Below are 27425 nucleotides of genomic sequence, written 5' to 3'. Positions count from 1 at the left end.
CATGACATTATATATAGAGGCTGGCGTACATAGTATATATATATTATTCTTCAAATTAAACATAATATTATTTATTTTACACGCTAGTTAGCACTAGCCAATGTTTTCAAGTACTCATCACATAAGAACAAACACACAAACACATAGATATATGTATGTATAGGACCATTGAACATCGTAGATTTTTTAATTTTTGAGAAGGTGACCCTCTATATCCTTGATCACACCAATGAAAAAATCCAAGAAAGCAATGGGTTCTGGAGTATCTTCAGTTTTCTTCTCATACACAAGTGCATATGTAATCCATTGATGTTCAAAGGATGTAATAACATTGAAGGAATTATACAGATCTAACAAATTTCCTTCAATTGCATTCCAAGTGGTTGAATTCTTCTGAGGATCGATGGCTTCAATCACAGTCTTAGCAAACATTTCTTTTCCATCTATTCATTAAAGATCAGAAAATACAATAGATGTTACTCCCAATTCAAATGTTCAAATTCTTTAGTTTATTTTCCCTCTTTTATCATTTTCATTTTAATAAAAATGATCTATTGCTCGTGAAGATTAGAATGATGGCTGAAGTAATTTTCCATGAAAAAATACATCAAATATTATTCAAAGTTCTTATCGTTTGACTCCAAAAAAAAGGAAAACATGACAATTAAAAGTGGACGGAGGGAGTAATCAACACCATTAACTAACTTTTTCATGGAAAAGATTTTGATGGATAGGCGAATTACTTTCGAAATATGAAATACACCTAAATGTGGAAAATTGATGCAATAAATATTGCGAGAAAGAGAGGAGAGAAATGTGTGTGCTACCTTCGTAATATTTCCAGCTAGCAATCGAACCAATTTTTCCTTTTTCACCTTCATGAATCTCAAAATGCTTGACTCTACTAGGGCTTATGTTGGGTAGATGATGGCTATTAGTGTTATTAATATCATGAACCGAATGTCCTCCACACTTCACTTCCAATGAAACAATCAACTTACCTTGTACGCCCATATTTTCTTTTCCTAGTAATATCAATGAGTTGCGAAAGGCAAGTGGTAAGAAAATGTATAAAACTTGTACCTCTTATATAGATTTTAATTCATGTAAGAAGTTAATCAATGAAAAATATTATTCACCACATATCTATATCACATAGTGGCGGTGTTAATTAAATTGTGCATAAGTAGGTTTTAGTTTAGTTATAAATTTATTATGATATTTTACCATGATAATTGAAATATGATGACAATATTATTATAAATAATGAGGTATATTTATTTTTGGGTAACCGTATTTTAATTTTCTTCTTTATTGATGGTGATCAGTTGTGGTATCAACAATCTTGCTTCTTTATTTTCAATCAAATCTTGATTTCATTTTGCTAGCTTCTCCCGATCGTAGAGCCTGATCGACTCAACTATTTTAATTCCCTGCCCCAGACCTCTCACTTCGTTTCGTTCTTCTTCTCATGTACCCTCGCTTGAATGGAGACACTCGATCAGCCCGTCTTTCCCAAGTGCCCCCATCGGCCCTTATCCTTTACGAGTCTGGATTAATTATCCCTGTAAAAATTACTCCCCTAAAAATCATCTTTGCCAAACAAGTGAATAATGTTACGAATAAAAAAATATACCATTGGAAAGTTATATGCACATCGGAAGCATATCATAGTCATAACTCATACTGCTACATGAATAATAGATAACCAATATATGTTTATGCTAGAACATATGCAATCATGCTGGAACACATAAACTTTCTGAAATTTAATTCAAGAATTACCTTTTGAAGCGTGAGCAAACACCTTCAAGTGAATCTACATGGTAGACAACAGTTCAGTGGTCTTCTATAGTGATCCCAAGTTCACATTCAAACTCTCTCAATACTTGGGTGGGCAAGTGTGTATATATATATTTTGTTCTTTTAATTATTCCATCCAATGAGAAAATCACAATATTTCTTGACATATATATGTCACAATCGAATCAAACCAAACCACGTTTAGTTGGATTCTTTTATCGATTTAATTTGACTTTTCAATTTGATACTACGATTTTTTGATTTGATTTAAACACTTATGCCTAGCCTCAAATTTATAGGGTTACTCCTAACTTGTAATATAAGGCACTATGGAACGTAGAATAGCACGAGGAATTATAAACTTTAACCTTCTTTATTTTTCTTCTGAGTTATATGCTATGAAACATCAAAATATTCAAGGTAGGGGTCCATGTTGAATTGATCATTATTAAGTTCTTCTTTTTTAGCTATTTATTTCTTCAATTTATTATTGTATCATCTTCATGTTATTAATGATAAGTTATACATAGTGGAGGATGAACCAGTTTATCATGTCCACTTATTTAAATGAAAGAGAGATAACACTGCTAATGTTAATGGTGTTTATTTTCTAGGAGGTGAATGTTTTTCTTAAAGGGTGTGTCGAAACTAAAAATATTATATAATTAATATGGATGGAAGGTAGAAATAAGTTTTTGAGCCAAGTGCTAAAACCTTAATTAATTATTTGACTTTCTTGGCTAATTTAAAGAAAATAATTCAATTATTTAACTTTCTTCTCAAATTTATATCTACTTGCTTAATTTCCTTTACCTAACATCTATGTTGGAGCATGCCTATTGCGTGAGCAAGACGATTATGTGGAAGACATAATATCGTAATTCGTAGCCATATAATAATGTCCTTTCAAACATTTTTGTTTAACAAAATTGTAAATAATATAAAGGTTTGAATATATAGTTTCATAAAACTAATATATATATATATATATATATTTCTTTTGAAAAGGGAAGCTGCAAATGATTCTAGCACAATAAAGAAAAAAACATACATATGATCACATAACATAATTAAGTGTTAACATTTTAACAATATTGTTACTTCAATGAAGCAAAGAGGATTTTATACGCTCCCTGCTCAATGCTTTTTAGGCACTTGAGGGATTTCTGACTTTGGCAAAGTTGGTAATTCAGGTTTAGGAATGACAGATATCTCAAGTTTTGGCAATGCTAGAAGTTCAGGCGTTGATAATGTTGGGATTACGGGGATTTCTGGCTTTGGTAGAGTTGATAGCTCAGGTTTTGGGATTTCAGGAAATTTGGGCTTAATTAGGCAAAGTTGGGATTTCAGGTAAATGTGGCAATTCGGGCTTTGGTAGAGTTGGTAGCTCGGATTTTGGAATTTTAGGGAATTCAGGTAAATGTGGCAATTCAGGCTTAGGAAACTCAGGCAAAATTACTTCAAGAAGATGGCGCGACTCTGCTTGTTGCACGGAGTGCCGGTGTCCATTGTGTCTGACAGGGGTTCAGTATTCACTTCTGATTTCTGGAGAGCATTACAACATGATTTGGGCACTAGACTCGACATGAGCACAGCTTTTCACCCTCAGACTGACGGTCAGTCTGAGAGGACTATTCAGGTGTTGGAGGACATGCTTCGGGCTTGCGTGATCGACTTTGGTACTAGATGGGATCAGCACTTGCCATTGGCAGAGTTCGCCTACAACAACAGTTATCATTCTAGCATTAGAATGGCACCTTTTGAGGCACTGTATGGTAGGCGGTGTAGATCACCTATTGGATGGTTTGATTCAGCGGAGGTGGACTCCCTTGGTACTGATATTCTTAGAGAGGATATGGAGCGTGTTCGTGTGATTCAGAGTAGGCTCTTGACTGCCCAGAGTAGGCAGAAGAGCTATGCTGATAGGAGGGTTCGACCCTTAGAGTTCATGGTGGGTAATCGAGTTTGGCTTCGGGTATCGCCCATGAAGGGTGTGATGAGATTTGGGAAGAAGGGCAAGCTCAGCCCTAGGTTCATTGGCCCATATGAGATTTTGGAGAGGATGGGAGAGGTGGCTTACAAGTTAGCCTTGCCACCTAGTTTGACAGTCGTGCATTTGTTTCTATGCTCCGGAAGTATGTTCCGGATGAGTCTCACGTGATTTCGATTGAGTCGGTGGAGTTGAGTCCAGATTTGACATTTGAGGATGAGCCTATAGCTATTTTGGACAGACGGGTTCGCAAGCTCCGGACCAAGGATATTGTTTCAGTGAAGGTTCAGTGGAGGCATCGATCAGATAAGGAGGCGACTTGGGAGTCCGAGGATGATATGTGGGTCCGATATCCCGAGCTTTTAGAGACTTCAGGTACTTTCTTTTACTTTATGTTCGAGGACGAACATGGTTTTTAGTGGTGAATGATGTAATGACCCGAAAGGTCATTTTGGTGATTTTTCGTTGAAATGACTATTTTGCCCTTTCGGTAGTTGCCCCGAGTCCCATGTTTTGTGGTTGTAAAGTTGGTTTGAGGAAAAGTTGGTAAAAAGTTGAGTTTTTGAGAAGTTGAGTTTTTTATGAGTTAAAGTTGGTTAAAAGGTGCTTTTTCGAGTCATTTGGAGTTTCGGGACTCGGATCGGATTTCCATCGATTTCGACAGTTTTAGAATGTCGAAACGGGTCTGTGTGAAGTTACGGAGTTGAATTTGGAGTTGAAACGAAGAATTGAGGTCCTAAGTTGCTAAAGTTGTGAAATTTTGATAAAGAGTTGACTTTGGTCAACATATGAGGTTCCGAGGCTCAGATTGAAATTTCGAGAGTACCGTTGGTTTCGGGAGGCGATTCTAAGTCTAGAATGAGTCTTGGTTGAATTTTTAGACGCTCCATTTGAGTTTCGAATTTTTTTGGCGTTAAACTAGTTTCTTGGCATCTTATTGAATTTCGGGTCAAGGAGTCCTCGAATTCAAATTCCGACGGTTCCATTGAGTCCGGAACGTCGAATTTAGTGGGGGTACATATTTAGTTTGTGTGCACGAGATTCCGAACAAATCCCGAGGGTCCAACGGGGACTTAAACTTTGGTATTATTGTTGTGTTTCAGCTGCAATAGCAGTCCTTTTAAGTCAAAAAAACCAGTAGCCATTTTCCCCCAACTTGAAAAATACCCATTTCTCCATTTTTAGACTTTGAGAGCTCGAAAATAGGTGATTTCAAGTGGGTTTTCGCAAGGAATTCATTGGGTAAGTTATTTCCAACTTAGATCTTTGATTTTCATCGATTATTTATGGATTTTAACATCAAAATTTGAGATCTCAACTGAAAAATTTGGGGGTTTTTGCCTAATCCGAATTTAATAGAAAATTTGAGTTTGTGAACTCATTTCAACTCCTTTTTCGAAACGGTTTTCACTATTGGATTCTAAATTTCTTGGGGAACATTTTTCACTAAAAATTTCCAGATTTCGAGAATATTTTTCGGAACGAGATTTTTTGGCCATTTTACCCTTTTTCTCCAAATTTCACGATATTGGTGTTGTTAGATTCGTATTGATTGTGGGATTCCATTTATGAATAGATTGTGGTGATTTGGAGCGTGCTCGGAAGGGTAAAACTCAAATTTTAGTTACTAGTTGAAGTGTTTTGAGGCAAGTGACTTCTAAACTTTGTTAAACTCTTAGACTACACATGACTACTTTCCTAATTGTGTTGGGGAGTAATGGGGATTGAGGATGGGTTTTATTTGTTGATTGAAATTGTTGTAAATGAAAGATGGGGAATAAAACGAGCTAAGTGTGTTATATGTGACTTGAATTTGTTGAATAAGTCATGTGATAACCGATATTGAGGGGATAGAAGAGCATGAGTAAGCTATGATTGATACAGACATTGATGTTGAGACAGATGATGTGTAATACTATGATGTGGTTGTGATATGGTTGTGGACGTAATGACCCGAAAGGTCATTTTGGTAATTTTTTGTGGAAATGACTATTTTGCCCTTTCGGTAGTTGCCCCGAGTCCCATGTTTTGTGGTTGTAAAGTTAGTTTGAGGAAAAGTTGGTAAAAAGTTGAGTTTTTGAGAAGTTGAGTTTTTATGAGTTAAAGTTGGTTAAAAAGTGCTTTTTCGAGTTATTTGGAGTTTCGGGACTCGGATCGGATTTCCGTCGATTCCGGCAGTTTTAGAATGTCGAAACGGGTCTGTGTGAAGTTACGGAGTTGAATTTGGAGTTGAAACGAAGAATTGAGGTCCTAAGTTGCTAAAGTTGTGAAATTGTGATAAAGAGTTGACTTTGGTCAACATATGAGGTTCCGAGGCTCGGATTGAAATTTCGAGAGTACCGTTGGTTTCGGGAAGCGATTCTAAGTCTAGAATGAGTCTTGGTTGAATTTTTAGACGCTCCGTTTGAGTTTCGAATTTTTTTGGCGTTAAACTAGTTTCTTGGCATCTTATTGAATTTCGGGTCAAGGAGTCCTCGAATTCAAATTCCGACGGTTCCATTGAGTCCGGAACGTCGAATTTAGTGGGGGTACATATTTAGTTTGTGTGCACGAGATTCCGAACGAATCCCGAGGGTCCAACGGGGACTTAAACTTTGGTATTATTGTTGTGTTTCAGCTGCAATAGCAGTCCTTTTAAGTCAAAAAAAACCAGTAGCCATTTTCCCCAACTTGAAAAATACTCATTTCTCCATTTTTAGACTTTGAGAGCTCGAAAATAGGTGATTTCAAGTGGGTTTTCGCAAGGAATTCATTGGGTAAGTTATTTCCAACTTAGATCTTTGATTTTCATCGATTATTTATGGATTTTAACATCAAAATTTGAGATCTCAACTGTAAAATTTGGGGGTTTTTGCCTAATCCGAATTTAATAGAAAATTTGAGTTTGTGAACTCATTTCAACTCCTTTTTCGAAACGGTTTTCACTATTGGATTCTAAATTTCTTGGGGAACATTTTTCACTAAAAATTTCAAGATTTCGAGAATATTTTCCGGAACGAGATTTTTTTGACCATTTTACCCTTTTTCTCCAAATTTCACGATATTGGTGTTGTTAGATTCGTATTGATTGTGGGATTCCATTTATGAATAGATTGTGGTGATTTGGAGCGTGCTCGAAAGGGTAAAACTCAAATTTTAGTTACTAGTTGAAGTGTTTTGAGGCAAGTGACTTCTAAACTTTGTTAAACTCTTAGACTACACATGACTACTTTCCTAATTGTGTTGGGGAGTAATGGGGATTGAGGATGGGTTTTATTTGTTGATTGAAATTGTTGTAAATGAAAGATGGGGAATAAAACGAGCTAAGTGTGTTATATGTGACTTGAATTTGTTGAATAAGTCATGTGATAACCGATATTGAGGGGATAGAAGAGCATGAGTAAGCTATGATTGATACAGACATTGATGTTGAGACAGATGATGTGTAATACTATGATGTGGTCGTGATATGGTTGTGATTGAGACAGACGATGTGTAATACTATGATGTGGTTGTGATATGGTTGTGATTGAGACAGATAATGTGTAATACTATGATGTGGTTGTGATATGGTTGTGATTGAGACAGATAATGTGTAATACTATAATGTGATCGTGATATGATTGTGATTGATGACATGTGCATATTCATTATTCATCCCATGTGTGAACTATCTGTTGCATGAGTTCTGAGACACTGATATGAGGATGGATGGATATGAGACACAGTTGAGACTAGCTCCGGCTAGAGATATATGAGATGGACTAGCTCCGGCTAGCGATTTGGATGCCGATGGGATCTGGTTCCGGCGGTGATACATGGTCCATGTGTGGCCCCCATGGGTTCTGATTTGAGTATTCAGCGCGGACTGATTACGTCAACAGATATGTATCGTAGGACAGACATGCATCATGACTACATGACATTATTATTGCATTTGCATCGCATTTGACTTCATCTTTGTCTGTGGTGTGTGGATTTTACCTATTTGCCCCTCTTCATGTGATATATGATCTATTTGCTCTTACACGAGGATATGAGGTTGATGTTGAGACACTGTTGGATATATCTGTTGATTATGAATTGTGTAGTATAGGTTGTTGGTTCGCTGTTAGAATGAAGTTTCGGTGGTTCGGTTGGGATTGAAAGGAGTTGTTTGTAGCTGCTAGTTTAGCTTAGTTTAGTGTTACTTGCGAGTACCTATTGCTTTTGGTACTCACCCTTGCTTCTACACAGTTGTGTAGGTTGACAGCTCTATCAGATCCGACTTATTACTCATCTTCAGATTAGAGCTTCCAGACTTACTTGAGAGGTAGCGGTTCATTTCAGACGTGCCCTCAAGTTATCTATATTTATTGTTTTGTTCTATTCTAGAACTTTACTATGAGACTTGTATATTTTATTCAGATTCCGTATTAGAGGTTTGTACATGTGACAACCAATTCTGGGGTTATGTTGAGTTTATTTAAAGACTTCCGCTTATCTTTCTATCTTATTCTTGTTTTATAAATTCTGTATCGTCGGGTTTTTGGGTGTTAGGCTGACGTGTCCGGTGGGGTTTGGGCACGTGCCATCACATCTGGTTTTGGGGTGTGACAAATTATGTTGTTGTTTGTTAAAAACAAAGTGACAAATAATAACAAGAAAAAAGATGGGTTGTTGTAATAAACTGTCATATTTGTTGAAAGGTGATAACTGCTTCAAGAGTAGTAATTTATGTTTATTGGTTGATCATACATTATGTTTCACCTCAAACAAGTTTATATAGATGTGTGGTTGTGGAAATACAAATTTGAGAATTAGGCTTTGGTAGGAAAAATTCTGTGTTAGTTCATCTTCTCAACAATAACCTCCTAATTAATTTAATCTGACAATAAATTTCCTTGTGTAACATATTCTAGCGCATATTTTATGTATGTAGATACTCCTTTCCTTAAAATTAATTATAACTAGCTTATGTACAATAATATTAAATTAAACAATTCTCATGTTATGTACCTAGTTATTGTCATATATTACTGCTATGAACCAAGTTCAGCCCAATATGAATATCAAGGTTACACAAACAGTTATTGGACTGACAAGAGCTATTTGATCGAAAACGAGCAATAGGGTCAGAAAATATCAGATTTAGTAGTCATATGAGATTACAATGTATGGGAATTACTGCAAAGGTAGCTCTACTTACTCTAATATTCAAAGTTCTTAAGAGTAAAAAAAACTGTATATAATATTATTTATTTATATTACATATATATTATTTATTTTACATAATAATACATATATATTATTCGAACATAATATTATTTATTTTACACGCTAGCTAGTACTAGCCATTATTTTCAAATACTCATCACACAAGAAATAACACACAAAAACACAAGCACATAGATACATGTATGTAGAGTCCGGAGCCAAAAGGGCAAAAAAAATTGTCAAAAATTTCAAAAGGGCACATCAATTTTTTTTAAATCAAAAGGGCAAAATCACTCCTGACGAAGCAATTTTCCTCTGACACAAAACGAAAAAGAGCAGCGATTTTGTAAAATTTTTTCTTTTAATTAAAATGGCTGCAATTTTAAGTCAGAATTTTGTTTTCCTTACACATCGCTGCAGGGACAGCATTTTTCATGCCTAGTGCTATTATTTTCATGCCTATTGTTAATTATTAATAATATAAAAATGATAAACAAGACGGACAATATACTCAATAAAATTGTTGAAGCATGAGGAAAATTGAATTATATATCATAAATAATAATAAAAGAATATTAAATTAAAAAAAACTTTCCTTTTAAAAATTCTTAACCAAAATCAAGAAAAAAAGATTTTTTTTTTGAGAAAATCGCTACTAATGCAGCGATCTTAGCAGCGATTTTTATTTTTTTTAATGTACGACAACTTTTGTCAGAAGAAAATTGCTCCTGAAAATCGTACGACAACTTTTGTCAGCGATTTTGGGTAAGAATTTTTAAAAAAAGTTTTTTTAAAATTTAATATTCTTTTATTATAATTTATGATATATATGCATCAACAATTTTATTGAGTATACTGTCCGTCTTGTTTATCATTTTTATATTATTAATAATTAACAATAGGCATGAAAAACGCTGCCCATGCAGCGATGTGTAAGGAAAAAAAAAGTCTGACTTAAAATCGCAGCCATTTTAATTATTGTGTCAGAGGGAAATCGCTTCATCAGGAGCGATTTTGCCCTTTTGGTTTTAAAAAAAATTGATGTGCGATTTTGGAATTTTTGACAATTTTGTTTTGCCCTTTTGACTCGGACTCCATGTATGTATAGGACCATTGAACATGATAGATTTTCTATTTCTTGAGAAGGTGACTTTCAACATCCTTGGTGAGACCAACGAAATAATCCAAGAAAGCTAGAGGTTCTGGGGTATCTTCAGATTTCTTCTCGTACACAAGTGCAATTGTAGTCCAATCTTCACAGGATATAATAATAGTGAAAGAATTATACAACTCTAAAAGATGTCCTTCAATCGCTTTCCAAGTGATTGAATTCTTCGGAGGATCGATGGCTTCGACCACACGATCTTACAAAACATTTCTTTTCCATCTATTCATTAAGATCAAATATAAAAGATGTTACTCCCAATTCAAATGTTAAACTCCTCATAAAAGATCTAAACATTTAGAATATAGTATTAATTGAGGAAAATGACTTTTGCCTAAAAGTAAAATATATTACTGATAATCAAACACCATTAACTAACTTTTTTCATGGAACTAACAGATTTTCTCGAGTAATGACTTTCGTAATATAAAACATATATAAAATTGATGCAAGAAAACAATATTGCGAGAAAGAGAGAAGAGAAATGTGTGTGTTACCTTCATAATATTTCCAGCTAACAACCAAACCAATTTTTCCAATTTCACCTTCATGAATCTCGAAATGTTTGAGTCTGCTAGGGCTTATATTGGGTAGATGATGGGTATTAGTGTGGAAAATATCATAAACCGAGTGTCATCCACACTTTACTTCCAATGAAACAATCAACTTACCTTTTAAGCCCATATTTTCTTTTCCTAGTAATAGCAATGAGTTGCGAAAGGAAAGTGGTAAGAAAATGTATAAAACTTGTACCGCTTATATAGATTTTAATTAATGTAAGAAGCTAATCAATGAAAAATATTATCCACCACATATCTATATCACATAGTGGCGGTGCTAATTCAATTGGGTATAACTTATAAGTACGTTTTAGTTTAGTTATAAATTAATCATGATATTTACATACTCATGACAATTGAAATATGATGACAATACAATTATAAGTAATTAGGTATATTTATTTTTATATAATCGCATTTTAATTTTTTTTTCTTTATCGATGGTGATTGGTCATGATATACATAGCCTTGCTTCTTTCCGATCGATCCTAATCGACTCGACTATTTTTCCTGCCCTCGGGCCTCTAGCTACATTTTGTTTTCTTCTATATCGTTGCTTGAATATAATGAACACACCAATCAACCCGACTTTCCCATATGCAGATATGCCCCCATAGACTCTTCTCCTTTACGGGTCTCGATTACTCTCGTAAAAAATGCCACCACTGAGGAATGAAGTGAAGTGCAATACTGATGGAGCATGCAGAGGTAATCCTGGAACCCCATTTTCTACAATAGGCATAAGAATTTTCTATATATTATTGAAATATATAAAAACACAGATGCAATATATATATATATATATATATATATATATATATATATATATATATATATATATATATCTTTTAAATATTGCATCCAACGAGAAAATCGCAATATTTCTTGACATATATATGTTACCACCGAATCAAACCAAATCACATTTAGTTGGATGTTTTTGTTAATTTGATTTAACTTTTCGATTTGATACTACAATTTGTTGTATCATCTTCACGTTATTAATGATATAAGTTGTACATAGTGGAGGATGAACCATTTAATGTCCACTTACTCCTTTCGATTTATATATATATATATATATATTTATTTTTATTATTATTATTATTATTATTATTATTTTTTTTATTTTTTTATTTTTTTATGAAGAAACGTGAATTTTATTGATGAATATTGTGGATACAATTATGTTGATCCCTTGATTCTTTTCTCATAAGATATATATCCATGATTTGAGGGCCGTTTGTGGCATATTTCTCGACTTAGGATACTTTGGTCTTGATCTACATAATTTGAGGGACGTTAGTGACGTATTTCTCAAACTATGATGATTTGGACTTGATCTACATAATTCAAGGACCGTTAGTGGCATATTTCTCGAATTAAGATGATTTGGATTTAATCTATTTATGAGTATTCCATGACTTTGTGAAATATTTGAGATCTTGATCTTTAAAAATACCCAAGAGTTTATGAAATATTCGAGATCTCGATCTCTTTATGAAATTTTCGATTTATATTATATAGTATTTTAAACTTTTATTTAGTCCAAAAATAAATAATTTCTTACATAATTAAGAAAGTCGAATATTTTCTAAATAATATTTACCTTTATTTAATTTAAATAAGTGTTTTTACTTTATCAACAAACCATATTAAATTATGTTCTATTTAATTGAGAATGATTTAATGAAAACACCTCTTATTTTTAGAAGTGATTTTTTCTTAAAGAATATGCTCAAACTTATAAAAATAATAAAATATCATATACTATGGACGGAAGGAAGAAATAAGTTTTTGAGCTAACACCTTAATTAACCGTAAAAAGATTAATAAGTCATGTAAGGTGAACTATGATTAATGTGGCTATGTTGTCAATAATAATAATAATTAAAAAAAAAAAGAGTACGATTCTTATTGACAGTAAGATGAAGAAGCAAAGATTTTAATTATTTGACTTTTTTGGCTAATTTAAAGCAAATATTTTTAATTATTTAACTTTCTTCTTCAATTTATATCTACTTGCTTAATTTCCTTTGCCTAATATCTATTGGACCATGCCTATTGCGTGAACGAGACGATTGAGACATTATATTACAGTCACATAATAATGTCGTTGATAAATATGATTTAAAAAAGAAGGGCTCTCTGTTAATTTTTCGTACTTTGGTTAAGTTTATTTTTGTCTAAAATATTATACTCATTAAGTTGAGGCATTTCTTTTCTCAATAAGTTGCATGTCGAGTACGCTTTATGCACTCTATATATGTGCTTTGAATGAGAAAAACTACAAAAAAGTTTCTAAGATTTAGTGTATAAAAATTATATACATGTAACCCCAAAAGAAACACAAATAAGTGATGATATATAGAACAATCACATAAATATATATCTTCCAAAAGCGAAGCTGCAAATGATTCTAGCACAATAAAGAAAAAGCATACATATGATCACATAACATAATTAAGTCTTAACATTTTAACAATATTGTTGCTTCAATGAAGCAAATAGGATTTCATACACAAGTGCTCAAGGCTTTTTAGGCACTCGAGGGATTTTTGGCCTTGGCAAAGTTGGCGATTCAGGCTTAGGAATGACGTGCATCTCAAGTTTTGGCAATGTTGGAAGTTCAGACTTTGATAATGTTGGGATTTTGGGAAATTCAGGCTTTGGTAGAGTTGGTAGCTCGGGTTTTGGGATTTCAGGAAATTCAGGCTTAGGCAAAGTTGGGATTTCAGGTAAATGTGGCAATTCGGGGATTGATAGGGTTGGTAGCTCAGGTTTTGAAATTTCAGGCAATTCAGGCTTAGGCAGAGTTGGGATTTCAGGTAAATGTGGCAATTCAGGCTTAGGAAGCTCAGGCAAAGTTACTTCAAGAAGATGGCGCGCGTCTGCTTGATTTATGTAGTTGTTTGTTAAAAACAAAGTGACAAATAATAACAAGAAAAAAGATGGGTTGTAGTGATTATAAGCCATTGTTGAAAGGTGATAAATGCTTCAAGACTAGTAATTTATGATTTGGTTGATTATGCATTATGTTTCACTTCAAACAAATTTATATAGATGTATGGTTGTGGAAAATAAAAATTGGAGAATTAGGCTTTGGTTGTGATTGGTAGGAAAAATTGTGTGTTAGTTCATCTTCTCAACAATAACTTCATAAATTAAATATTCCTACAAGGTCAACACTTATTGTTAGTGCAATATAATAAATTATTTTTAATAAAATGCTAATAAACCAAACACTTATGAAAGGTTTTGTTGAGTAAAATGACATACCGTAACTAGCTTGTGTATAATAGTAAAGAGAAGATAACATGCTGACGGGACTTATGTTATGCACTCTAAGTTGCTCGGACTCTTCTCTTTCAGTATCACATTATTCACGTCGATACAACATAGGTGTGGCCGTGTGAATGTGCATGGGATCCATACCAAAAGTTTGTCAACCAATTTTCAGTATTTTGACCAAAATCAATGGAGGAATTCAAGATAGATACCTATGATTTATGTAATCAAAACAAAAACTAAGGTGAAATTGAAGAAAATGAAATAGCTTGTATATAGTAATTTCTATGTTAGTCCTTTTCCTTTTATCTACTTTTGGAGTTCTCCTCTTTATAAACAATATTTTCTCCTAAAAAACCTAGTAAGTAATCCACATAATGTCTCATAATTTAGATATTTGAATTGTCTTTGGTCGAATCTCTGCACCTGAATCCATGCTCCCAAATTTTAAAATTTAAATTATGAAGAATCCAACCTCTAAATCCACATCCTTATCTGACTCACCCGAATCTGAGCAACTTAGTGTACCATGTGGCTAAGGTCTCTCAGAATACACACGGTATATGTGTTAGCTAGAAATATACATAGAGATGGTGAAATTGAATTTTTGTTATAGTTTATTATTGAACCATATGACCATAATTGGCTACATTAATTATGTGAAATTTATTTCAATAATTTAGTTACCTCCACATAGTGGGAGAAATATATTATATGGAAAAGGGTTAGATTTGCTTTAAAATTATGTAAAAGGGTTTAATTTTTCCATTCGTAAAATTAATGTGGTCATTAATGTCCTCGTTGTTGCAATATTTGGCTTGAAATTACAGTTAGTCATTTCATCGGAGAACAAATTTAATCAAACCACCAGACAAATATAAACTTTTTTCTTAACTGTCTCATATTTTAATAGCAAATTTGGTGATATTGATGTTTATTGGTGCCTCAGCTCACGAACGAAAAACTATTCCATTTCAATTTGTTTGTCTTACTTTCATCTTTTGTCCACTTAAAAAACAATGTCTTTTTCCTATTTTGGCTAACTCTTTAGTTTCAACTTTCACCTGACACGCATGTTTAAGATTACAGAATTAAAGATATTTTGATACATTCTACATATCTTTAATTTGATATCGCAATATTCAAAAGTTTTCTTTACTTTCGTAAAGTCTGTGTCAAGTCAAAATCAAACAAATGAAACAGAGAGATATGTATAATGTCATTAGAATCACAAGTACATTAATGAAGTGATGACAAAAAAAAATACGAAGGAAAGTTTCAAATGGCAGATTGTATAGCACAACAAAGAAATACATATATGATCACACAACACAATACATTTTTAACAATGCTGCTTCGGTCGCGCTCAAGGCTTTTTGGGCACTTGAGGGATTTCTGGCTTTGACAAAGTTGGCAATTCAGGCTTAGGAATGATAGGAATCTCGAGTTTTGGTAACGTTGGAAGTTCAGCCTTTGGAAATGGTGGAAACTCCGGCTTTGGGATTTCTGGAAATTCGGGCTTTGGTAGAGTAGGCAACTCAGGTTTCGGAATTTCAGGGAATTCAAGCTTAGGCAAAGTTGGGATTTCAGGTAAATGTGGCAATTCTGGCTTAGGAAGCTCAGGGATGGTTACATCAAGAAGATTGCGCGCTTGTGCTTGAATCACATAACTACTTGTTATAAACAAAGTGACAAATAATAACAAGAAAATAGATGGGGTATACTTATAAGCCATTGTATAAAGGTGATAAATGCTTCAAGACTTGTAATTTATGCTTTTGTTGATTATGCATTATACTTCACTTCAAACAAGTTTATATAGTGAAAGTAAAAATTGGAGAATTAGTCTTTGGTTGTGGTTTGGTATGAAAAAACTATGTTAGTTCATCTTCTCAACAATAACCTCCTAATTAATCTAACTTGTATAACAAGTATTACCTAATTAATCTAACATTATGTTGTTTAGGTGATTGAATGTTTAATAAACATCCTTACATATGTCCCAAATGGCCTTAAGAGTCTCTCAACTTTGTTTTGTCTTTCAAAAGTCACTCAACTTAGCTAAGTTAGCTTCCATAGTCATAATTCCCCAAAATCTTATATTTGGTACCTATTTAATGACGTGACAATTGTAAATTTTTACAAAAAAAATGTTTTAAAATTTTAAAATGATAAGCAATGTTGCATATTGAAATACTCCCTCTGTCCCTAATTACTTGTCCATTTTTGAATTGACACATCTATAATTATTGACATATAAGTTTACCATTTTACCCCTATTAACTATGAAGTGGATGAATTAAAAATTTAAGATTTTAAAAAAAGTTCTACCTTTTTCAAAGTAATTAATTGAGGGTATAATAGGTAAAAAAACAATTGTCCTTTCTTGATTTGTCAAAATAGACAAGTAATTAAGGACAACTACAAAAGGAAAAGTGGATAAGTAATTAGGGAATCACATTCTAGAGTCAATAAGAGATTTCAATGCAAATGAATACACTACAAAAATCTAGATGATTCATGATCGCTAAATTACTCGTAATTAACAATAATTTTTTTTTTTGATAATTCGTAGCTAGATAGAATTAGCGTTGAGTTTTACTATTTAACTAAAGAATATATTTGTCCTGCAACAGTTTCCTATTTTTGGTAGTGATAGGGAACTACAAAATTAGCTAAGGTAAAAGTCACCTTATATTAGTAAATTGATGGCATAACAATTACATAAATAATCCTTCCAAAACAGAGAGCTGGAAATGATTTTATCACAACAAAGGGAAACACATATGATCAATGTTACTTCAATAAGGCGAAGAGAAATTTCACACGCCACGCACTCAGGGCTTTTTAGGCACTTGAGGGATTTCTGGCTTTGATAAAGTTGGTAATTCAATCTTAGGAATGACAGGAATCTCTAGTTTTGGCAAATTTGAAGTTCAAACTTTGGAGATGGTGGAAACTCCGGCTTTGGGAATTCTGGCAATTTAGGCTTTGGCAGAGTTGGCAGCTCAAGTTTCAAAATTTCAGGGAATTCAAGCTTTGGTAAATTTGGGATTTCAGGTAAATGTGACAATTCGGGCTAAGTCAATATTTAGTGGCAACCTACCCAATATTTAAGTTATTGGAACTATTTTTGTAGAATAAATATTTCTAGTGGCAACCATTATCACCACAATAGGAGTTTCTAGTGGCATTCTTAAAAAGTTGTCATAAATAACATTTAGTTATGGAACTACTTGTCAGTTGCCATGGCGCTCAAGTCGCTACTAAAATAATTTTATTTCGACTTTTTGGGCTTCAGTAGCGATTAGTCGCCACTGAAAGCTCAATTTCTAGTAGTTGCATCATTAATGAATGAGTTTCTATAGTCAAAGCATTGGATGATATCTCACACAATAGGCAATCCCTCTTCTATTGCTCTGGATAAAATTAGCATTGGCATGGACAAGGTCCCCTCTCTAATTCTAATACAAAACATGTCTATAATTAATCTCAACATAAAATTTTCAAAAGAGATATAGTGTTTGGTGTGTTTGTGGAGGGGTGGGGGCCATAGTTTCTTTTATAAATAAGTGGTTACACGTAGGGTGCTAAAATTGATAATAAACAAATAATGTATTTGGTAAAATGTTGTTGATATTTTTTAATTATATAATGACTGAATTAATGTCGTTAAATCTATTTACAAAAAAAATTAATTTAAAAGTATTTTCAAATAGAAAGGACAAATGACAGAAATAAAACAAAGAGAAATTCAAAGTTATGTTTTAGGGAGAACATTTTAGGGGGTACAAAAGGATAGTAAAGGTAAAATTGTAAAATGATTTGTTAAATTAAAAGTGCTTATAAACTGTAAAAACATAAATTAGAGATGACCAAGTTATGATTGATTTCGTCTTATAAACACTTTTAGTGTTTGCCCACTATATGATAAAGCTTAAAAAATATGCTTATGAACTAGTTTGAACAATTTATAAACTTAAGGGAAAATGCATAAGTACCCCCAACCTATGTCCGAAATCTCAGAGACACACTTATACTATACTAAGGTCCTATTATCCTCCCGAACTTATTTTATAAATAATTTTCTACCCCTTTTCGGCGTACGTGGCATTATCTTCTGGGCCCAACGCGTGTTGACAATTTTTTCAAGCTATCTGGTTGATAGTGCCACGTAGGCCAAAAAGGGGTAGAAAATTATTAATAAAATAAGTACGGGGTTAATAGGACCTTAGTATAGTATAAGCGTGTCTCTGAGTTTTCGGGAATAAGTTGGGGGTACTTATGCTTTTTCCCTAAACTTAACCAATACCTTCTTAATATAAAAGTAGCTTATTGTGTACTAATAAGTACTAGTTATTACTAGATATAAGGAAGAGTCTGTATTACTAGAGACATACAGACACCTAATTATGTATATACAAGGGTCATTAATTTGATCCAACACTTATATTGATTCAAATCGTTTTTAACCTGTTCAGATTCAATCCAAATCATCGATCATTCAAAAATGAAATTAGCAGTATGGAATCTTACTATTTTTTAATATATATTTTTTTGCAGATGGGAAAGAGAAGGTGGTAAAGGAAATAGTTGAAGAAATAGATGAAGAAAAGAAGTTGATTAAGAAAAAGATAATTGAAGGAGATATATTGGAGTATTACAAATCATTTTACATCACTACTCATGTTGAGACAAAAGGTGAAAACAATTTAGTTACTTGGATTATTGAATATGAAAAGAAGAATGCAAATGTGCCAGATCCACACACATATATGGAATTTGCTCTCAACATGACTAAAGATATTGAGACTCACCACATCAAGTGACACATAAATATATGTACTTGGAATAATGTGTGGTGTTATTAATGAATGTGCTTCGAAATATCTACTATATATATGTAACAAAAATAAATAGAGTGGATATGTAATTTCTATTTTGTAAAATTCTGCTTATATAATATAAATAAAAGCTACTATTTGGATTGCATAAGAGTTTCCCTTTTCTTATTCTTTTCTTTTTCTTTATGCTGGAAATTAGTCAATGTATGTGTTTTCCTTTCAACTGTACCATTTTTTTTATAAAGGGGATTGAAGAAGAAAAATAGTATAAAAATAAAAAATATATATCCTATCGTACTTTCTTCTATAAAAAAGAAGGAAAAACTAACTATAGCTATAGAAACATCTATCATCTCTACTAAATATAATTATATTTTAAAATAATTACATAATTAAATTATCTTTAAGAGAGATAGATTTAGGTATCTTAGGGTTTATAGTTCAAGGAGTGGGGACATCGACGATGCTAACACATTGTATTGGTGTGGTGTGGATGAAGTGGAGACTTGCCTCTAAACTCTTGTGTGATAAGAAGGTACCGCTGAAACTCAAAGGTAAGTTCTATAAAGTCTCTTTTTAATCCGGTCAAATAAGGATATTTTTTTTGGTGATTCGAACGACATTGCTTTATGGGACTGAAGGTTGGCCAATCAAGAATTCCCATGTCCATAAGATTCCTATAGCAGAGATGAGGATGTTGAGGTGGATGTGTGGTCTTACTAGGATCAATCTGTGGTAGACAAGATGAGGAAAGCGAGACTGAGATGGTTTGGAGATGTAAAGATGAGATGATTAGACGCAGTGATGGAGCTAGAATTTCGCCTGGAGGTGTCAAAATATAAAGAAATAAAATCGTATAGAAGTCAAGGAGTGTCAATATGTAATATATATACATAAAAAAAATTATTCTAGCTACACAATGTAATTTTCCGACGAAGGGGTGTCGGACAAGACCCCTTAACTACATGTGGCTCCGCCACTGATTAGACGCACCCGTGAGGAGGTGTGAGAGGTTGGTTATTGAGGGTACAAGGACAGGTAGAGGTTGACCGAAGTAGTACTGGGAAGAGGTGATAGGACAAAGAATTGACGCAACTTCAGGTTACCAATGATATGACCCTAGACAAGAGGGTGCGGAGGACACACATTAGTATCGAACGTTAATAGTTATAGGGAACTACAAAATTTTGTTAAATAGGATCAACGATAAATTTTATTATTTAGCTGCAGAATTTGTCCATAGCCAATTTTAGGTTTTTTTAGTAGTGATAGGGAACTACAAAATTAGCTAATGTAAAAACCACCTCAAATATTTGAAGTTTTCAAATAACATAAACGATGTGTGTATTGTACCACTAGAAACACAAGAACATTATATTAGTGAACTGATGACAGAACAACTACATAATCAATCACATAAATAATCCTTCCAAAACACAAGAACATTATATTAGGCAAACATACATGGTCACACTACATAATGAAATGTTACATTTTAACTATGTTACTTCAATAAGGGAAAGATAAATTTCATATGCCACGTGCTCAAGGCTTTTTAGGCACTTGTGGGATTTATGGTTTTGGCAAAGTTGGCAATTCAGGCTTATAATTAGGAATGGAAGGAATCTCGAGTTTTGGCAACGTTGGAAGTTTAGGCTTTGTGATTTCTGGAAATTCGGGCTTTGGCAGAGTTGGCAGCTCGGGTTTTTGAATTTCAGGGAATTTAGGCTTAGGCAAAGTTGGGATTTCAGGAAGGCATAATACATAAATTGGCCTTAAACTTGGCCTCATTTCATATTTATGCCCTTCAACTTTGGGTATGCATAAGTAGACACTTAAACTTGTATAAACTTGAACAAGTAGAAACATGAGTCCTACGTGGAACAATACACGTAGGACAAAAAATGACATGTAGGATATGTGTGTCTATTTGTTCAACTTTATACAAGTTTAAGTGTCTACTTGTGCACACCCAAAGTTGAAGGACATAAATGTGATTTGAAGCTAAGTTAAAGGGCATATTTATTTATTATGCCTTTCAAGAAGATGTAGCAATTTAGGCTTAGGAAGCTCGGGCAGAGTTATTTAAAGAAGATGTCGTGCTTCTGTTTGAATTACATAGTTGCTTGCTAATGACAAAAAGTGATGAGTATAATAACAAGAAAAAAGATGGATTGTGGTGAAAAGTCATTGCTGAAGGTAAAAAATACTTTAATTCATATGACTTATACTTCAGTTTGAACACGTTATTATATAGATGTAATTAGTTGTGCAAAAATGAAAAGAGGAATAAAACTAATTTGGTTGGTGGTTGGTTAAAAAAAATGTCAGTTAGTTCATCTTCTCAACAATAATAGTCCTAATTTAATCTGCCAATTTTTTGGCATGCACAAGGTCCCTCTCCAATTCTAAAACAACATGTCTGTAATTAATCTCGACATAAAATTTGCAAAAGAGATATAGAGTTTGGTTGGGGTGGGGGGTGGGGTTGGGGGTAGGCATCATTTCTTTATAAACAAGTGGTTACGCGTAGGGTGCTAAAATTGATAATAAACAAATAATGTGTTTGGTAAAATAATGTTGATAAACTTTTTTTTCTAAAATAATGACTGAATTAATGTCGTTAAATCTATTTTTTAAAAATAATTTAAAAGTAGTTACACATAAAAAGAACAAATGAAGGAAATAAAATAAAGGGATAATTCAAAGTTATGTTCTAGGAAGAACATTTTAGGGAGTACAAAAAAAATAGAAAAGGTTAATTGTAAAGTGATTAGTCAAATTAAAAGTGCTTATAAGCTGTAAAATCATAAATTTAAAATGACCAACTTATGGTTGATTTCGGATTATAAGCACTTGAGAATTATAAGTGTTTGCCAACTATATGATAAGCTTTAAAAATATGCTTATGAACAAGTCTGAACCACTAAGAAATTTAACTTAATACCTTCTTAATATAAAAGTAGATTACTGGGTACTACCTATAACCAAGAGTCTTTTTATGTAATAATTGTGTGTAGTTAGTTACGTGCACACACCTAATTATGTATAGGCAAAAAACTAAATACCAAATTTACAGTCTAGAGTCTAACACATATTGACACTGTGTAACTATATAAAGGCAGAGCTACTCATCATGAGCACTTGGCATTGGCTCATTTCATGCTACGATGCTGTCTCCCTATCTCTTGGTTGAAGCAGGGATGAGACCCTATAGTCTCTATCCAGTGCTCTTCCAGCTCGATATCAGTATAAGTATCAATCTCTTTCCATCCGCTTTATCTAAAGAAAAAACCTCTTCCTTTCTCTCTTCCTGATGAGCGGATTCAGAGTGATCAGGTGAAGCCCCCCTTCTCGTTGGCTAATGATGAACCACACAATTGTTATTATAAACTTAAAGAAAAATGAGTCTTGAAGGTAAATTGGTTTCTGAGATAAACATCAAGTGTGATGGAGATGTGTTCCATGAAATAATTATGTACAAACCACATCATATGTGCAACATATGCCCTGATAAGATACAAAAAGTGGATATTCGTGAAGGTGAATTGGGCACTATTGACTCTGTTAGGTTATGGAAATTCACCCATGGTAAATCCGTATTATATTTGGTTTCAATATTTATTGTTGGCTCCACTTATATAGATTTTCGTCGCATTATATAGCTCTTAAAAAAATTTATATATATCTAACTCAAACTAATAAATAACACATTATATAGCTCAAACTAATCAATTCATGAATTGGATCCAGGACTTTAGTATGATAAAAATATGAAAATATACATACTTGCAAAGATAATAATAGAGGGATATTACAACAGATATTATACACTAGCTAGAGATTGCAAAATTACCTAAATATCCAAAGAAAAAACAAATATCAGAAATAACTAAACGAGATGATTTTTTAGATTTAGACTGTGTAGCAGATATAAATAAAACAATTCAATTATGGATAGGATATATATCAAAATAATTAATAGATAACAAAATAGTAATAATAGAGACACCAGGATATATAGAAAGAACGCTTATAGGAACAGTAAAATTATGGCTACCGCTAAAGTACGATGCTAGTAGTGACAGGAGAACATGATAAACAAATAATCTATGAATTTTTTAGTATATATATTTGTTTGCAGATGGGAAAGAGATGGTGGCAAAGGAAGTTATTGAAGAAATAGATGAAGAAAAGAAGTTCGTTAAAAAAAAGATGATTGAAGGAGATATGTTAGAGTATTACAAATCATTTTACCTCACTATTCATGTTGAGACAAAGGGTGAAAACAACTTAGTTACGTGGATCTTGGAATATGAAAAGAAGAATGCAAATGTGCCAGATCCACACACTTTCATGGAATTGTGTCTCAATATCACTAAAGATATTGAGAGTTACCACATCAAGTGATACATAAATATATGTACTTGAAATAATATTATGTGGTGTGGTTAATGAGTGTGCTTTGAAATGTCTACTATATATATGTAGTGAAAATAAAAAGAGTGGATGTGTAATTTCTAATTTCGTTCAGAACTGTTGTTTGGGTGAAAGCCTGAGTAGATGGATATTGATAAATAAAAATAAAAGCTCCTTCTATTTTTTGGATCAGCGCGAGCCAAACATGGTTGATTTCAGATTATAAGCACTTTTAGTATTTGTCAACTATATGATAAGCTTAAAAAAATATGCTTATGAACTAGTTTGAACCACTTAGAAACTTAACCTAATACCTTCTTAATATAAAAGTAGCTTATTGGGTACTAGATATAACCAAGAGTCTCTTTCTGTAATAATTGGGTTTAATTACATGCACACACCTAATTATGTATTGGCAAAGAAAATATGAAATTTATAGTCTAGAGTCTAGACATATTGACATTGCTTAACTATAAGATGGTAGAGATACCCACTTAAAATTAATTAATGTAATGAATGAGTTTATATAGTCAAAGCATTAGATGATAGCTCACACAATAGGCAATCCATCTTCTATGGCTATTGCTTCAGCACAAAAAATAGTAGTGATAGGGATATATTGTCACGATCTAGATCGTTATGATTGACACCCACACTAACCTTCCGGTGGGAGAACCATTACTACAACCCAACTAAGTAACTTAACGAAAACTAGAACATTTAATGATACGGAAGCTGGTTTAAATGACTACTAAAATATGGAGTTCCCATAAACTACGAAATTTTAATAAATCAACTAACATAACTATTGCGGAAATTCAACCCCTAGAACCTGAAAGTCATTGTACCAAAACTCTGTAAACCAAAAAATCCAAGGAAAAGGGGTGCAACCCCTAAACTAACATAAGCAAAGTCTAACTAAACAGTCTGAGTCTGAAAAGAGTGGACTAAACAAGGAAGGATCCATGGCAGCCTGGAAGAACTGGCTCACCCTTGAATCTGGTCTTCAATTAATGATCAGCTAGCTGAGGTCTATCAGTAGCCGCCTGCAGATGCCCTGTACTCAACAAAGAACGAGCAAGTGCAGTATCAGTACACAACCACAGTGTACTGGTAGGATAAAGTGGCCATCCCAATAAGCGAAACATAGGCAAGCAATTACAACACAGTAAACACACATATACATAATACATAGATCCATTATCATTTCAGGAGTAACATACAGTTCCCAATATCAACGACAAGTAGACATAAATGTAATCATCACAGTGGTCCTCTCATGGAACCCACACCCAAACTATTAGTGTGTCGGAATGTGACACCCGATTCAATATATATACATGTCTCGGAACGTGACACTCGATCCAATATATGTGTCGAAATGTGAAACCCGATTCAATATATGTATTAGAACATGACACTCCATCCAATCTATGTGTCGAAACGTGACACCTGATCCAATCAACACAACCACAATCACACCCATAATGAACAACGATCATAGTCATACAATCAAGTATTGGTTTCATGGCATGTAATTGTTCATATATACTCATTTGCATTAGATTTGATTCGCATTCCCTTATTTACATACACACATGCATACAATGAAGCAATTAAACGACATATATCACACAAACAGGAAATCAAACCATCATCTACCTCGAAACCAAGCTTGAATCCTCCTAAGACACTTGAGTCTTCCCTTTCCGGATTTTTCCCGCTTGTTCTTGGTCTAACAACAGTTAAGTAATTCAAGAATCAATAAACAAGACCTAATTAATCGGATAATAATCAAACTATCAATCCTAGGTCAAACCCAAGATCCCAATACTCAATTAGAGATTTTTCCACTATCAATTTCAGGCCAAAACCCTCCCCAATGATAATTACTCAAGTTTCTAAGTTCTAAGAATTGAATAATGGATTAGGGGAGTAATTATATATCTTACCTTTAGCGCTAAAAATCGTGGAAAACTGTTAAGAACTGCTCTAGTTCGCCTCTTAGCTCTCAAAAACGAAGTTTTACAGAAAATAATGATTTTGGGGTTCTTGCCCGACTTAACTCACGACTGTCACGCCACAGCGGGACCCAACCCGCCACAACGGCCCCACTCTAGCGGCTTGCACGGAGACAGAAGCTCGGAATTTGAGTTTCAAGCTCCCATTTCACAACACACCTTCAAACCTGGACGTTTAAAAGTTACCCTTCTATACCAAGATCAGTTTCGGGAGTTCTACTCATCCGAATTTGATTTCGTAAAGCCGTATAGGCTCCTTAACTTCTTGGCTATACAGTCATGTGATCAAATTCATAATCAAACCTCCCGTCTATTACCAAATTTCCCTAGACCTCACCTGACTCAGATTTCATCCAAGTCTGGCCTAGGCTAGAAATTTCCAAGTCACTACTCAAAAGTTTTCTGGCCCAAATTATTTCCTCATTGGCTTTTCCATAACGACGGAAACATGTCGTTACAATAGATACCAATTTATCCATCACTCGTCCCCGAGTGATTAACTAGGAGAACTGGTAAAGGCAAAAGTAGAGTAGTATCTGAATCGTCGAATTGCTGGGATACTTGTATCGCATGTCCTTCTTGGTTTCATAAGTAGTTTTCTCAATTGGAGGATGTTTCCATTGAACTTCCACGGACTTTATCTCCTTGGTCCTCATAATATTTCTTCAACATGCACACATTGAACACTGGATGGACTCCAGATAAACTACACGGTAAAGCCAATCTATAAGCCACAGGCCCTACACAGTCAAGAATCTCAAATGTCCCGATGTATCGAGGACTAAGGTTGCCCTTCTTACCGAATCTCATCAGCCCCTTTATGGGTGACACTTTTTAGAAGGACTTGCTCACCAGCGTGGAATGTCATGTCCCTTACCTTATGGTCTGCATATTATTTTTGTTGACTCTGGATTGCTAGAAGCTTGCCTTGGATGTTTCTCACCTTATCTTGAGCACCTTTCACCAAATCAACCCCTAAGGGTTTCACATCTCCAGCCTCAAACCAACCAATTGAATACCTACACACCCTTCCATACAATGCCTCAATGAAGTCATCTCAATACTCGAGTAATAAATATGGTTGTATGTAAGCTTAACTAACAACAAAAGTGTTTCCCAATTACCACCAAAGTTTATCGTACATACGTGTGCAACATGTTATCAAGGGCCTTGACACAATCATCGGGACGAATCATTTCTCATATAAGCATGATAAAATTCCAAATCAATACTCACTACAATTAGAAGTGAACCTGAACCAACCAACACACACTCATAATACCCAAACAATCATAGTTCTTAACCACATCTCCATCCCACAACATAAATTCCCATTGACTTAAGTTATAAAAATTTGATCTTTAGACATCTGATACCAACTTTAGCCTTTGCAATCAAATAAAAATATTCTTGCACTCGCCTCTCTCTAAAGGTTGTACTACATCCCACATTTTTTTACGACTCTAGCTTTTTTAAATTCAATTCAAGTGGTATCCCACCATCTCTTTAAACTTTCCATACAACCACGTTACTCACCAAATATTAGAAAATCGCAACCTTAGATACTCAAAAGTCGTAATTACTATACAAAATTTGCTTAACCAATAATCTTATTATATAGTTCCATCCCATCACAATCCATCATGAACTCTTATTACCATTATGCTCAGTTAGCCCTGACAATTACTACGAAGTCAACCTTTTCATCGACATGACACCTCAAACTCAGGTATACTCATCAAATTCAAAGGACTAACCCAATTTTATACGCACTTTCTTAGAAAAATCTTCAATTTTCTTCACCCAAGTATACTTAATGGGACTTATTTATCCATAAGCTTGTCATTCTGGTATCAATCCACTCCTTTATGGCTTAAGATAAATTCACCATTCCTCATACTACCATCCTTCTTCTTAACAAACAAGACAGGAGCACCTCACAAAGAAGCACTAGGATGTATGAAACCTTTATCAAGAAGTGTAACATCCGGCAATTTGAAATAACTATGAAGAAGCTGGAAATTTGAAATAGTCATTTTTGGAAAGAATTAAAAATCTGGAAATTTGGTTCAGTATGGAAAAAAAATGAGTTTTTGGTGAACTTTGAGCAGTCATAAATCCTAGCTCAATATTAGTTAGGTGAATTTCCAGTTATGATTG

The 27425-nt window shown here is 33.7% G+C and overlaps 4 protein-coding genes and 1 pseudogene across 4 annotated transcripts in view; 1 reads left to right on the top strand and 4 right to left on the bottom strand.

Moving 5' to 3' along the window:
• The window catches only part of LOC125813446 (kirola-like), a 436501-nt gene extending 413065 nt beyond the window's left edge, over positions 1 to 23436 (top strand). Inside the window, exons 2-3 of the mRNA XM_049492951.1 lie at positions 22226 to 22416; positions 22970 to 23436. Coding sequence (XP_049348908.1) covers positions 22230 to 22416; positions 22970 to 23235 — 453 coding nt within the window. The 5' untranslated portion in view covers positions 22226 to 22229 and the 3' untranslated portion in view covers positions 23236 to 23436. The remainder of the gene's footprint in view (positions 1 to 22225; positions 22417 to 22969) is intronic.
• LOC125813450 (kirola-like) lies at positions 187 to 1014 on the bottom strand. Its single transcript, XM_049492958.1, has 2 exons — positions 828 to 1014; positions 187 to 443 (listed from the first exon to the last, which is right to left on the bottom strand). The coding sequence occupies exons 1-2, from the start codon at positions 1012 to 1014 to the stop codon at positions 187 to 189; spliced, it is 444 nt and encodes a 147-aa protein (XP_049348915.1).
• Positions 10100 to 10817, bottom strand: LOC125813463 (MLP-like protein 28; annotated as a pseudogene).
• LOC125813448 (protein PELPK1-like) lies at positions 13039 to 13676 on the bottom strand. Its single transcript, XM_049492956.1, has one exon. The coding sequence runs from the start codon at positions 13667 to 13669 to the stop codon at positions 13223 to 13225; it is 447 nt and encodes a 148-aa protein (XP_049348913.1). The 5' UTR covers positions 13670 to 13676; the 3' UTR covers positions 13039 to 13222.
• On the bottom strand, positions 15280 to 15716 carry LOC125813479 (protein PELPK1-like). Its single transcript, XM_049492983.1, has one exon. It carries the CDS (start codon positions 15714 to 15716, stop codon positions 15348 to 15350), a length of 369 nt encoding a protein of 122 aa, XP_049348940.1. The 3' UTR covers positions 15280 to 15347.
• Positions 23437 to 27425: the final 3989 nt, after the last annotated feature.

This window comes from Solanum verrucosum, unplaced genomic scaffold (genome assembly GCF_900185275.1).
Source record: "Solanum verrucosum unplaced genomic scaffold, falcon-dt-bn FXZP01000203.1, whole genome shotgun sequence".
Lineage (NCBI taxonomy): Eukaryota > Viridiplantae > Streptophyta > Magnoliopsida > Solanales > Solanaceae > Solanum > Solanum verrucosum.
This window is presented reverse-complemented; position numbering and strand designations above follow the sequence as displayed.

Excerpts from the sequence above, each read along its gene's own strand:
- LOC125813450 (XM_049492958.1), bottom strand. The coding sequence starts at position 1,014 with ATGGGCGTACAAGGTAAGTTGATTGTTTCATTGGAAGTGAAGTGTGGA. Across the intron at positions 444-827 it reads TAGCTGGAAATATTACGAAG|ATGGAAAAGAAATGTTTGCT; the intron begins GTAGCACACACA and ends TTTAATGAATAG.
- LOC125813448 (XM_049492956.1), bottom strand. The coding sequence starts at position 13,669 with ATGGCTTATAATCACTACAACCCATCTTTTTTCTTGTTATTATTTGTC.
- LOC125813479 (XM_049492983.1), bottom strand. The coding sequence starts at position 15,716 with ATGGCTTATAAGTATACCCCATCTATTTTCTTGTTATTATTTGTCACT.